At 42.8% G+C, this 13540-nt stretch overlaps 1 protein-coding gene across 8 annotated transcripts in view; it reads left to right on the top strand.

Annotated features, from left to right (window-relative positions):
- The window catches only part of slc22a21 (solute carrier family 22 member 21), a 67388-nt gene that overhangs the window by 13863 nt on the left and 39985 nt on the right, over positions 1–13540 (top strand). Inside the window, exons 7-11 of one of the 8 annotated variants that reach the window (XR_007927046.1) lie at positions 3915–4129; positions 4941–5123; positions 7750–7885; positions 8036–8179; positions 8520–9378. The exons of 5 other annotated variants lie outside the window; for them this stretch is intronic. Coding sequence is in view for 2 of the 3 variants with exons in the window: in XM_051876724.1 (XP_051732684.1) it covers positions 3915–4129; positions 4941–5123; positions 7750–7885; positions 8036–8102 (601 nt within the window). In the remaining variant the exon portion in view is untranslated. Of the gene's footprint in view, positions 1–3914; positions 4130–4940; positions 5124–7749; positions 7886–8035; positions 8385–8519; positions 9379–13540 lie in introns of those variants that run through there. 2 more of the 8 variants (XM_051876724.1, XM_051876723.1) reach the window with 2 other exon arrangements.

Genomic DNA, 13540 nt, shown 5'->3' with positions numbered 1-13540 from the left:
GTGACGGGGTTAATCTGCCGGACGATGGTGAAGGGGCCAATGAACCTGGGACTCAGCTTCCTGCAGGGCAGGCGCATCCTGATGTCCCTCGTTGACAGCCAAACCTTCTGTCCTGGTTGATAGTTAGGTGCGTCGGAGCGTCGAAGGTCGGCCGTCATCCTACGCCTGCGTAGGGCCCGTTGGAGCTGATGGTGTGCTGAGTCCCAGACCCTCTAGCTCTCTCGGAACCAGTAGTCGACCGCTGGAACATCCGAGGGTTCCCCAGTCCAGGGGAACAGTGGGGGTTGATAGCCAAGCACGCGCTGGAACGGGGTGAGTCCGGTGGTAGGCTGACGAAGCGAGTTCTGGGCATACTCGGCCCAACTCAGGAACTGGTTCCAAGAGTCCTGGTGGCCGTGACAGAAGGTACGCAGGAAGCGACCGATCTCCTGTATCTTCCGCTCTGTCTGCCTGTTCATCTGTGGATGGTAGCCTAAGGAGAGGCTTACGGTCACACCTATGAGATTGAAGAAAGCTTTCCAGACTCTGGAGATAAACTGTGGCCCTCGGTCTGATACAATGTCCTCAGGAATTCCATAGTATCTGAAAATATAGTTAAACATTAGTTCAGCAGTCTCCATAGCAGTAGGCAATCCTCTTAGAGGAATTAGACGACATGACTTCGAGAATCTATCCACAACCACCAGAATGCATGTGCAGTTGTGAGATACTGGGAGGTCAGTGATGAAATCAACCCCTAGGTGTGACCAGGGACGATTTGGAACGGGCAGAGGCTGGAGTTTGCCGGAGGGAAGATGGCGTGGACTCTTTGAGATGGCGCATTCCTTGCATCCTTGCACGTACCTTCTAACGTCAGATGCCATATTCGGACACCAGAAGCGTTGTTTCTTTATGGCAGAGACCTTCCTCTCATCCATCCGGATGCCACTGCAATCGATGTAGTAGCCAAGGAACTGCACTGAGGGCTGGTGGAAGGTACACTTTTCTGCCTTTAGGAACAGGTTGAATTCCCTCAGGCGTTGCAGGACCTCCGCAACGTGGTGGCGATGGTCGGCCAGGCTCTGGGAGTATATCAAGATGTTATTGATGTACACTAGGACTGACTTGTGCAGGAACTCCCGGAGCACCTCATGGATGAAATCCTGGAATACGGAGGGGGCGTTGACAAGACCATACGGCATGACTAGGTATTCATAGTGGCCAGTAGGGGTCACAAAGGCCGTCTTCCATTCGTCCCCCTCACGTATCCGGATGAGGTTATACGCGCTGTGGAGGTCCAACTTGGTGAACACAGTGACACCTCAGAGATGTTCCAATGCAGAGGGGACGAGAGGAAGTGGATATCTGAACTTTTGTTGAGAGCTCTGTAATCTATGCAGGGCCGCAAGCCTCCGTCCTTCTTCGCCACAAAAAAGAAGCTTGAAGCAGCAGGGGAAGTAGACTGGCGTATGTAGCCTTGGGACAGGGCTTCTTTGATATATTCCTCCATGGCCTTCTCCTCCGGGATGGAAAGTCAGTATATCTTTCCCTTGGGCACTGGCTCACCGGGAAGCAGATCAATGGCGCAGTCCCATGGCCAGTGTGGAGGCAGCGTGGAGGCTTTCTTGGGACAGAAGACATCACTGAAGTGGGAATAACATTTTGGGATGTCCATGGAGCGTTTCTCTAGGGGACTTTCAATAGAAGTAGCACAGACTGGTAATTCCTCGGAACACGGAGAACTTGGGACAGGAAACTCAGGAAAACAGTTCACGAAACATTTGTCACCCCACTTCAGGATTTCTCCCGTCTTCCACGAGATGACAGGATTATGCTGCTCCAACCATGGGTGCCCTAAAATCACATCAGCGGTGGAATCCTCCAGAACCAGCAGATGGATGTCTTCTATGTGGAGGATGCCAACTTGGAGTGAAGTGGGGCCGACGCTGTAGCGCACTTGTCGTAAGGGTCTTCCAGTTACCGAGTGGATTTGGTAAACTGATGGCGTGGCTGTTGTTTTAAGTTGGAGCTGGCGGCAGAGTGCTCCAGAGATGAAATTCCCGGCTGACCCAGAATTGAGGAGGGCATTAACTGGAAGACATAAACCGGCAGCAGTAAGGTTTACAACAATGGTAAGTGGTTTCATCTTATGTATCGAAGGAATGATAACACTCACCATGGGACGAGCTGGGTGACTGGGGCATTCAGAAATGTAATGCCCAGCTTGACCACAATATAAACAAAGGTTCTGGGTCAGCCGTCTCTGCCGCTCAGCTGAAGACAGACGAGAGTGATCCATTTGCATAGGCTCGCTGGCTGGTTCTGGGGAGCTGACGGATTCTGGTCGGCGGAGAGGTGATGGGAAGAACGACTGGCCCTGGTGCTCTTTGAGACACAACTGCATAAGTGTGGCGAACCTGATGGAGAGTTGTATGAAGCGCTCGAGCCTGATGGAATCCTCGTATGCAGTGAGATGCAACCGCACGCGTGGATCCAACCCTTGCCAATATGTCGTGATGAGAGCTTGTTCGTTCCACCCGCTAGAGGCAGCCAGAGTCCTGAATTGGAGAGCATAGTCTGTTACAGACATGGAACCTTGTTTCAATTGATCAAGTGAGCGGTGAAACTGGAGAGACCTGGTGGAACTGGGTGATCGGATTTTTCTGTGACCAGAGCGGTTCTGCCCAGCGAAGTGCCTTGCCATAGAGTTGAGAGATTATGAACGCTACCTTAGCGTGATCATCGGGATACAAGTGCGGTAGCATCTCCAGGACCAGCGAACACTGCAGGAGAAAGCCATTGCAATCCTCCGCCGAACCAGAGAAGGGCGCCGGTTTGGCCATGGGACTAGCGACTGCAGATGGAGAAGGAGAGGTGGCGGTGAATGCGGAAGTGAGTGCTGGTGCAGATGCCGGGGAAGTGCTGGAGAGTGCTCGTCGGAGAACATCAACAAGTTCCTGGAAGGGATCCGGGGCGCTCATCCTGGCTGTTCGGCGTTGTTGGTCCGGTCTTCTGTTACGGTACAGAAGGGGACGGAGACACAGATGGAATAGTTAATAAGTTTATTGAACAACCAGGATGGCAGGCAGAGTGCAGGTGAGTAATAGCAGGTGGATAAGTTGACAGATGTGATCGTAGAACTGATACTTGTCTTGTATTTGCAGGAATGGCAGACCGCTGGCAGACTTGGAGCAGATCAGACACAGAGTAACTCACAGGGGACGAGGAAACACGTTGGAGACAGGTGAGTATCTTCGTTGGAGTCTGTAAGGTAAGCAGACAGGTAAGTCTATGAGTTAACAAGACCAGACAGTGACTGAGTGTGAGCTAGTGTCTTTTATGTTGCTGTTGATGAGGGTGCTGATAGATGTCAGGTGTGCGTGGTTAGTACTCCGGTGATGACGTGCGCTGTGTCTGTGTGAGGGTAGAGCCTAGTGTGTCTGTGACACCTACGCAATATGCTTACAAAATCTTTCACAATTTTTAATAATATTTATAAAATATAAAGATGTCAATTTTCCTAGGCTGGACATCACTTTTGGTCACTACTAAATGTAGAACCTTTCTTTCTAAGAATGAGCATAACAAGGTGAATGCAGAATTAAAAATCATGTGAATAGCTTGAATTTGCGAATTCTGCAGCACTGGAGGAACATGAACAAAAGCTGATGCTCATGATCTCCAGCATGATCTGAGATGTTCAAAGAATTAATGCCATTAATGTCATATATTTGCTCGCTTGATTAGAAATACAACAGAAACTTAAATCATAGCATTTTATTCTTTTAAACAAAATTGGTCTCAGACTCTTGGCCATAATGTGTTTTGATTTAAATAAGAAAGGGTCATCCAGTATTTGTTTTGTGTTAAGACTGAGTTGTTTAGGCTGACTTCTGTATGGACCTGCTGCTCACTCACTGACTTCCTTCCGTTAGGTCGGCTGTTTCAATCGGATACTGTGCCTTGTCTCTGAACACATCCAGTCTGCATGGGAACATCTACCTGAACTGCCTCCTGTCAGCAGTAGTGGAAGTGCCTGCGCTCATCATGGCCTGGCTGATGCTCCGACACTGGCCACGCCGCCTCTGCTTGTCCTCTACCCTGTCATTAGGAGGACTGGTTCTTCTCTTCATACACCTCATACCACAACGTGAGAAATTTAACTGTGATGTGGTATGATAGATTCATTAAAAATGTGTATTAGCAGAAATAGTGAATAGAAGGTTTAGTGTTCACTTTTGATTGTGTTAAACCTATTAATTGTCACCATTTGCTGGATTTTCTGACAAACTTTGGCATGACAGCATGGTTATGAGGATTTGTCCGTCTAATGATGTGTTTGATTTTTGACACACTGGAAAAAAATGAGGTTCTTCTTCAGTATTTTTGTCTTGTTTTCTAGTGCAAATATCTAAACATTAATCAATCAAGATACATTTAATGAGAAAACTTTTTTTAGTTGCTGTTTAATTTTTTTTATTTGATATTTTGATATTTTTTAAATTGATTTACTTTTTCTATTTTTTTTTCTATTTTTCTCTTCATGAATATAGCCATGGCATTAAACTCTAAACAATCAATCAGCCATTTACTTGAGAAGCAAAATCACATATTAAGTCTTCAAAAACAAGATAAGAAGAAAAATGTTTGCCAGTGGAGTCAGAAAAATAATCTTGTTTTCCCTTTGAATTGTTGTTTTTTTTTTTTTTTTACCCCATTGGCAGTTACTGTTTCTTGTTTTAAGCATAAACTCACTTCACTATGACACATTTTTCCAAAAAACAAGACTTAATATCTTCAAGACTTGATATTTTTTTTTGCTTCCCAAGTAAATGTATCTTGATTTAAGAATGTTTAGATATTTGTGCTGGAAAACAAGACAAAAATACTGAGGAAGAGCATCATTTTTTGCAGTATTTGGTCAACTTTGGATGGGGTGTTTTGTCTCTTTTAACCTGTAGATATGAGCTCTGTTGCCATTTCTCTGGTGATGCTGGGAAAGTTCGGCCTGTCAGCAGCATTTGCGATCGTGTACCCAGCGACTGCAGAGCTTTACCCCACCATTCTGAGGAACACGGCTTTAGGAACCTGCTCCATGGCATCCAGAGTCGGCAGCATTTCTGCACCATACTTCATCTACTTAGGTCACTGAACTGTAGTCTCTATAATCTCTTCTATCTCATCTCCTAAATCCTACATCTACTGTGATCAATGTAGTTCCTCATGTAAGGAAGGATTCTGTCACTCAAGATGGGTAATCAGGAAGGCTGTCCCAGATATTTTTTATTCTTTTAAGCAAAACCTCACTTAATTTAGATAGATTTTTAAGAAAGCAAGACTTAATATGTGAAGTCATTTTGATTCTCCAGTAAATGCATCTTGATTTAAGAATGGTAGATATTTGTACTGGAAACAAGACAAAAAATACTGGGTAGGAAAATAATTTTTGCAGTGTAGTATCCTAATTTTATTTATACAGCTTTAAGTGATTTAATTTGCACAAGGGATGGACTGGCCTTAAGGAATGCTAGGACCTTTCCCAGTCAATCTGTGGGCCAATTTAGTTGTCAAAACCAGGTTTCTATACAAATGATGTAGAGGGAGAGAAATATTCCCAGGTCAGGTCGACGAGACACAGAAGGTAGTGTAAAAACTCTTAAAAACTGGCATCTCCTCCTCAAACTACAATTCCAGTTCGCTTCAGAACTGTACAAGAGAGGTTTATTTCACCTGTAAATGAACATTCTGTCATCATTTACTTGCCCTCATGTCATTCCTATATGTATATCTTTCTTTCTGTGGAACACAAAATAAGATATTTTGAAGAATGTTGGGGTCCAAACAACACTGACTTTCACTGAGGCATTTTCATAATATTTCAACCAGTATTTCAACCAATTTTCAAAATTTCAACCAGAGCAGAGATATTGGTAATGAACCAGTTCTGTACAGAGGTGAAGGCTGAGGGCTTCTGGAAAGCAGTGGGAAAGCAGCCAGGTAGTTCCAGTGGAGCGGCAAAGGCTTAAGACCCCAAAATTAAGGGAGGAGAGACAAGGGACCTGTGCGAACTAGAGGGGAGCTTGAGACAAAGGCAAAAGGAAGACAATTTTGAAATCTGCGCCCTCTGCTATGGCCACAGAGGCTGACTCTGAACAATCTGCAGCCTCTGTCAGGCTCTGTTACTGCCAGAGAGTCCATTCCTGAAATCACTGCGCCACAGAGGCTGACTATAAACTTCCTGTCTGCTCTGTCTTGGCCATGGAAGTCGTCCCTGAACTTCCTGAGCTCTCTGTCACAGCCACAGAGGCTGCCCCAGATCTGTGTATGCTTCCTCTCTTTGCTCCGCCATGGTCCCCCAACCCCCCTGCAAACCTCTGCTCCGCCTTGGTGCCCAGCTCCACTGGCTCTACTGTGGTGGTCTCCAGCCCAGCCGGCTCCACCTATTGGTCTCCAGCTCCGCCTTCTCTGCCGGCTCCACCATTACGGTCACCATCCATGGTGTTCTTCAGCTCTGCCCTCGCTCCACCCCAGCCCCCTGCTCCACCCTGGCCCCCCACTCTGCCTGATCTGCTCTGTTTCCCCACTCTTCCCTGGCTCCCCTCTTTGTTTGCTCCGTCCTGGCTCCCGCTCTGTCTGATCCGCCCTGGTTCGCCCCTCTACCCTGGCTTTGTTTGCTGTGCCCTGGCTCTCTGCTCTGCCATGGTCCCCTAACCTTCTGTAGTCTTCAGATCTGCCCTCGCTCCCCGCTCCACCTGGCCCCCTGCTCTGCTTGCTCCACTCTGGCCCCCCACTGTGCCTGATCCGCCCTGGTTCCCCACTCTACACTGGGTACCTACTTTGTTTTCTCCCCCCGGCCCCCCGCTCTGCTTGCTCCGCCCTGGCCTCCCCACTCTGCCTGATCTGCCCTGTTTCCCCACTCTATCCTGGTTCCCTGTTTTGTTTGCTCCACCCTGGGCCCCCGCTGTGCCTGATCCGCCCTGGTTCCCCACTCTACCCTGGCTCCCTGCTTTGTTTGCTCTACCCTGGCTCCCCCTCTGCTTGCTCGTGTCTCTGTTCTCTGTGTTCCCTTTTTTTACAACGGTTTCCATCTGCCATCCTCAGTCTTTTCCTTGTGACACTGTTAAACAAACTGGCAGAATTAAGAGGTGAAAACAGCATGAGAAGAGACTCAAAGAAACGACTGATGCCGACGAGGGACTTGACATTTAAGACTCAAAAAATAAGTCATATATGATCTGGGTGTAGGTATCAGTCCTGGGCTCATTTTAGTCCCAGTCCGTCCCTGATTAGTGTGATGTCTAAACAATAAATTGTGAAATTCCCATATTTAAATTTCCATGGGTTCTCAAACATTTCAATCCAAGTAGCATTTTTTTCCATCAAATTAGACTATTAATGACTGATGCTTATTAACTCTTTCCCCACCAGCATTTCTTTTTTTTTTTAAGTTGTCAGCTAGCACCAGTATTTTTCATCATATTCACAAAACTTGCATGGCCCCCAGAATATTTTGTTGCATAAATATGTAAACAGTCAATCAAGCTTCAGTCATTCTAGTATTTATCAATACTTGAACTTGAAGTTCCGTTAAAAAAAACATTTCTAACTATTTGACTATTTGACATTTCTAACTAACGATTTGTAACTAACAATTTGTTACAGTGGTGGGGAAAGAGTTAAAGATCAAAATATATAATGTCTTTATTGTCAATTCCTCAAACATGCCTATCAAAACCATTTGTTGAAGTGTCTCTTGTTGTTTTGCTGCAGGAGGCTACTACAAATCTTTGCCGTACATCTTAATCGGCAGTCTGAATGTTCTCTCCGGGTTGCTCTACCTTCTGCTTCCAGAGAGTCTGGGATCACCTTTACCAGAGACTATCAGTCACATGCAGACAGTAGTTTGGTAAGCCTGATAAGAGCAGCGCCCCCTGCTGTTTGCTGTGGCATCAGCAGTACTCTACATAACTGCCCAGATTTGCTGAAAGATTGCACAGGGATGCACTCACGTTTGTAGTACACTAAATAATTATAAGTTGTTGTTTTTTTCCCCCAGGTCTAAAAAAAGACGTTTTACTTACAGTCCAACCAACAGTAAATGTGAAGAGGAACATGAGTCGTAACACTTGTGACGGGTCGTAAGGATTATGAAGGCTCTGTAAATGAACCCCTTTACTCCAAGGCTGTAGTGAATGGGGGGGTAATGGCTTTTGTAATGGCTCTTTTTGGTTTTCACTGTAATAAAGGCAGAAATTTTAATAACTTTTGGAATAAAGCCTCTATTTGTAATAACTATTTCTGTCGAATGTGATTTATGGGATGTTCTTTGGTCCTAAATGTGATAAATGCCACATACAGTACAATATGTAATAAAGTTTGCCTTTCGGCACAACGTGTCAGACATATTTATGTCTCTCTTTGTGTGTGTGAGTGTGTGTGAAAGAGAGAGAGTGTGTGTGTGTGTGTGTGTGTGTGTGTGTGTGTGTATACAGTATCATAACTCAACATCCACAGGATAATGAGAACATTTTCTTTTTCAGTGTTTTGCAGAGAAGAGAAAACTAGTAAAATGCAGAAAAGTGACGTTCAGTGATATTGTGAGGGTTCGAAACGTGTCAAGCCATAAACATGATAAGACAGAGCAGCAGGACGAGCGGGTTCAGCCAGACGGAAGTGCGTCAGAGGAATCCTCAGATATTCCCTCAGGGCCTGTGAGGTTCTTTGACTTTGCAGATGAGTTTGATAGAGAATCCTTTTTCCACAGACTGAAACAAACACCCTCGTTTACGTTTCCTGCCAAACCGGTAACTCTTTTCCTTATTCCCCATAGAGACACTTTTGACACTGAACGGGGATTCGTGATCCTTTCGGCATGTTTTTCTGTTCTTTATAGATCCTCTCCACCATCTGAGAGGACTTCAGCACAAGTGGAGTTTGATCGGGAGTTCAGGAGCAAATCTGACCAGCAGAGGGCAACTCAGACTCGCAGTGAACAGCGTTAGATTTCTACACATATTTTATCTGAATATAATGCCCATGCAGTGTTTTTGGCTTTGCTGTGCTCCTGAAGACCTCAAGAGAGATGAATATGTATTTATCTGGGTCAGACTGTTCAAGAAAACATAAAGGGATGATTAATATACAACTTGTCCTCTTATGGAACATACCTATGTGAAATGAAGTCGAGTTATGAAATCTGTACTTAACTGATGATTTTAATGCAGTACTGAAAATGAGAAGCTAATGATGCCTTGCAGTGCCAGCTGAAGTGAAATTTATGACATTTTATATGTAATTTAATGGGAAGAGAAACTTATAAATGAAATTATTTATATTAGATGTTTATGTGTAAAAGATTAACAAACACTAAAAGACAAATAAAGAACATTGTGCAACTGATCTTGATTTACAGAATTCGTTTTGTGCATAAAAAGGATGAAGCGCTCGTGTCCCATGAGTTTAATGTTTTACGTTAATAATTATGACTATTCATCTCATAAATATGTCATAATTATACCTAGTCCAAACTATACCATATACCAAGTCATCATTTTGAACTTTTGTCATAATTATAACAAAATCTAAATTATGATGTACTATAATTATGACGTCATTATGAGATAAAAAAAAGTTGAAATTATGACATACTACATAATAATTATGAGTTGTAAAAAGTCAAAAATATGAGGAGAAAAGTCTAAACTAGTCTCTTGTTAAACACTCCGGATTCAGATCATCAGCGCAATATGAAAGAGCTCCATGAGAGAAATGTCAGGATTGAAAATCACTGTCGCAAGGTGCTCTGCTCGTAATCCGTCTCACACAAACGAGCCGCGACCATAAGAGCATCAGCAATTTCCACACAATTTTTCCAGATGGTGAAAAAATATAAATATACTTGCAAGGCTGCTTTAATGGCTGGATACTTCTTGACAAATCTTTCAACAGTGTCCTCACATCTAGGAAAACAGAATGGTCAGGCAAGCCTGAAACATATAACCCATTGAAATCAATTTAAATCTCTTTAGCCTTACCCATGTGACCCAATGCTTCATGCAAGGCCTTCGTGATGAATGATTTCTTGATCCTGGTTCCTTGCCGTCCACTTGGAGATGGTTTGGATGATATGTGGTTGTGTCCACAGGGTAATGAATCACCGTTATATGCATACCAATAGCAGGGGCTTCGGATGTCTGTGAACATAAACAGCAAGTAAAGAAATTACATGTGTATATTAGATCTGTGTATTAAAGTGAAAGCACCATAATTTACAGTACCTACTGCTGTATATACTGTTAATGTGAATCAAACAACAAAAGAAAAACAGAAAATCTTAATTGAATAACATTAGTAGCTTTAATAAGAATACATTTCATACTTGAATGCTGCTGCTAAATGCTCTGGCGGGGAGATAAACATGGACTGTGTGTAGTGATATTCGATACTTGAACGAATCATTCTTTTGAGATGGTTCATACGAAGTAACCCAAGTGTGCTACACAAGTCCTGAAAAATGAATCCAAAACGTTTCGATCACCCCCAGGTGGCTGGATGCAGTATACAGTAGGTTTTTAGCAAGGTATGTAGGGAAGAAGGAGGCGGGAACCAGCAAATGATTCAAACACTTTAATACAACACAAAATGAATGTAAAAGCAGCCCCTTATGGACGACTGCCGCACACACATGAACAAAACATAACGTAAATCCAGGCCTGGTCCTCTTTTGTCCTTCACTGTCGTCGCTCCTCCTTTTATCCTTCCAAGCTCCTCTGTGAGACTCGCGCCACCGGCCTCGCTCCGCTCACAGCCCGCCACAAGGTCATAAACCCCGCCCTCTCCATGTAATCTAATGGGATGTGAGACAAACTAAACTATCAAATTACACTTCAAATTCATTTTAAAGATGCTTTCTGTAATTTTATGTAGTTTTATCACGGTGATGTAAGTTCAAGTGTTAGTTTTCTTAAAGTGCAAATAGTGTCCCTTGTTGGCAAATGCTATTTACACTAACTCCGCCCACCAATGTCTGGTTGGGCCACTCAAGTTTTAAAAAAGATGCATGGAATTCAACATTTTCAGTGGCGCAGCAGTAGCGAGTAAGGCTCGCAGACCTGGGGTGAGTTTCCCAAAAGCATCATTGGTGAACCATGGTCGTAAGTGTCATTGAACTCTATTGGTAACGACTGAACTTGCGACCATAGTCCGCTTTGGGAAACACACCACTGGCGATCAACGCAGGTTTGAATCCACCTTTTGCCGAGCTCGCATTTATTTTCAATAAAAATGAAAATAATGTTCTAAAAGTGGAAATAAACTGCAAATGAGTGTTTAATAATATTAAAAGTGTTTATTGGGTAGGGTTAGGGGAAGGTGTGGGGAGGGTTTTTATTCTCCCAATAAGGCAGTATCCATTTAATAATTTTAATAAATATAATCATTTATACTCTATGATATTATTGCATCCTTTTAATGTACAAAAATACTGAGGTGCAAATAGTATCTGCCAATATAACATCTAATTACTATTTACTCTTATTGCAAATAACTGATACTTTTACATGGTGTAAATAGAATCTATCGCTATTTTCACCTAGTGTAAATAGCATATCGCTAAGAAAATGCTGCTATTGTCACTTAGTGTAAATAGAATATATTGCTATTTTCACTTAGTGCAAATAGCCGCTGCCTTTTTTAAATAAGTTTGGTTTTAGTTAGTTATTGTGATGCTAAAAAAAAACGGGGGTGTGACGGCTGAGATTGACAGCTTCTCTGAGAGAAGTAGTCACTGAGGCGCCAACTGACTTTTTTCGGGATTTTCAGGAGGAGATTGGAGCTGGAACTGTTTATTTCACACTGACATAATGAGTTGTTCTGCAGTAAACTGTACTAACCGATTCTGCTGGAGTGTGGGCGGGGCCTTGATACCGCCGCTCCACCTCACGCTCACTACTGCCCAGACTCTGGTTCCAAGATGTCAGCGCCATATTGGGACATTGGCGGCTTCACTTTTCTACAATGGAAGAGAGTGGAAGTGCGTCATCTTTTTTTTTTTTTACAGTCTATGGAAGTAACCGGTAGAGCTGGTTTACTAACTGAACTGAAGCTAACTTTAGTTCTGGATTGATGATATAAGACGCACAGCTAACTGTCGAAGTTTGCCAAGGATTACAGAAGAGTCTACTATACAAGCCTGAGGCATGTACTGGAAATATGCTTATTATGACTACTCTTATTAAATAACATTTTATTAAAATCCTGCTAAAACCTTTCTGTGGAGAAATGTAAATAAATGTTACTATATTTTATTGTGCATGCAGATTATATTTTAATTTGTTAAGATCATGTGCTGAGAACTTGCAATGGGTTTACGTTAGAGTAGTTAATAAAGCATTTACCTACAGAGGTTTGTTTCTGTGTTGCTTTTGAATTTTAAGTTAGTCCTTTATTTGTAATGTTTTATAAATAATAATAGTAATAATAATAGTAATATAAAATAAATAATTGAATGGAAAGGAACAAAGAAAACCTCATTCACAAGTATTCTAGCTATTTTGTGTGTGTAGTTTGAGAGATATTAGCATACATTTTTATTTAAATAAATTATCTAAAAAAACTATGCTCAATTTTATTGTTTTAAATACAACAAAGCAAAATTTTTAAATTTTAAATAAAATGTCAAAACTAAGAGACAATGGCATTTACAAGTGTCAGCCATTATCAGCATAAACAAATTGGGGAAAAAAGGGCAAAAACATTCTTAAACAATTGCTCATGCTGGGCAACGACATTTGTCCTGATTTTAGGGAAGGTTTGCATTCAGGAAAACAAGCTGCCTGATTTTGTTTGGTTTCAGCCTGTTGCTCCTCTCTGAAATGATTTGCCCAGTTTTTGAAAATATTCTCTCTGCAGGCACAGAGGTTGCAACTATGCAAAGTCTCCTCTTCGTAATGTCCATTAAACCTTCATAAGCCACTGAGTGGATCCTCACACTTTGGAATCAGGGGCTCTGCCAAGTAACTCCTCATTGATGCCATTGCTTATGACGTGGCATTCCTGACACTAAATGAATTTGATACCCTCTCATCAAACCCCCAGACTGAATGTTGCTCAGAAGAGAGTAGGAAGCATAGTACTCTTAGCATGAGGTTCATTCACTTGGCTGCTGGACCTGAGTGCTGAAGCTGCAGTAATACTCTTCACGCCTCATCTGCTGCTGCTGGATCATGAGTCCTTCTGTTTAAATCTTGGGTCAAGCAGGGTTGCCTCTGCCAACAGGCTAAAGAATTCAATTCTGTGGTAAGGTTGCATGTCAGCAGCCAATGAATTCACCATTGCCGAAACCGAGTCATGAAACAGTCAAGCTTTCCAGCTGATTCTGGTTGACTTTTTGCAGCCCCCTTGCAATTAGAATAACTTTGGATGCTGTCTTGCCTGTGTTGTTTAGAAGCAAAGAAAACCATGCATGAAATGCATACAGTCAAACTGTAGAAAAACATTTTCTTTGACAAAGATTACAATAACTCATTAATCTATTTTTTTTTTTTTTTAAATGAATGTAAAG

The sequence above is a fragment of the Ctenopharyngodon idella genome, chromosome 21 (genome assembly GCF_019924925.1).
Source record: "Ctenopharyngodon idella isolate HZGC_01 chromosome 21, HZGC01, whole genome shotgun sequence".
NCBI lineage: Eukaryota > Metazoa > Chordata > Actinopteri > Cypriniformes > Xenocyprididae > Ctenopharyngodon > Ctenopharyngodon idella.
The sequence above is the reverse complement of the archived record's forward strand: the minus strand, read 5'-3'. Positions and strand labels throughout refer to the sequence as shown.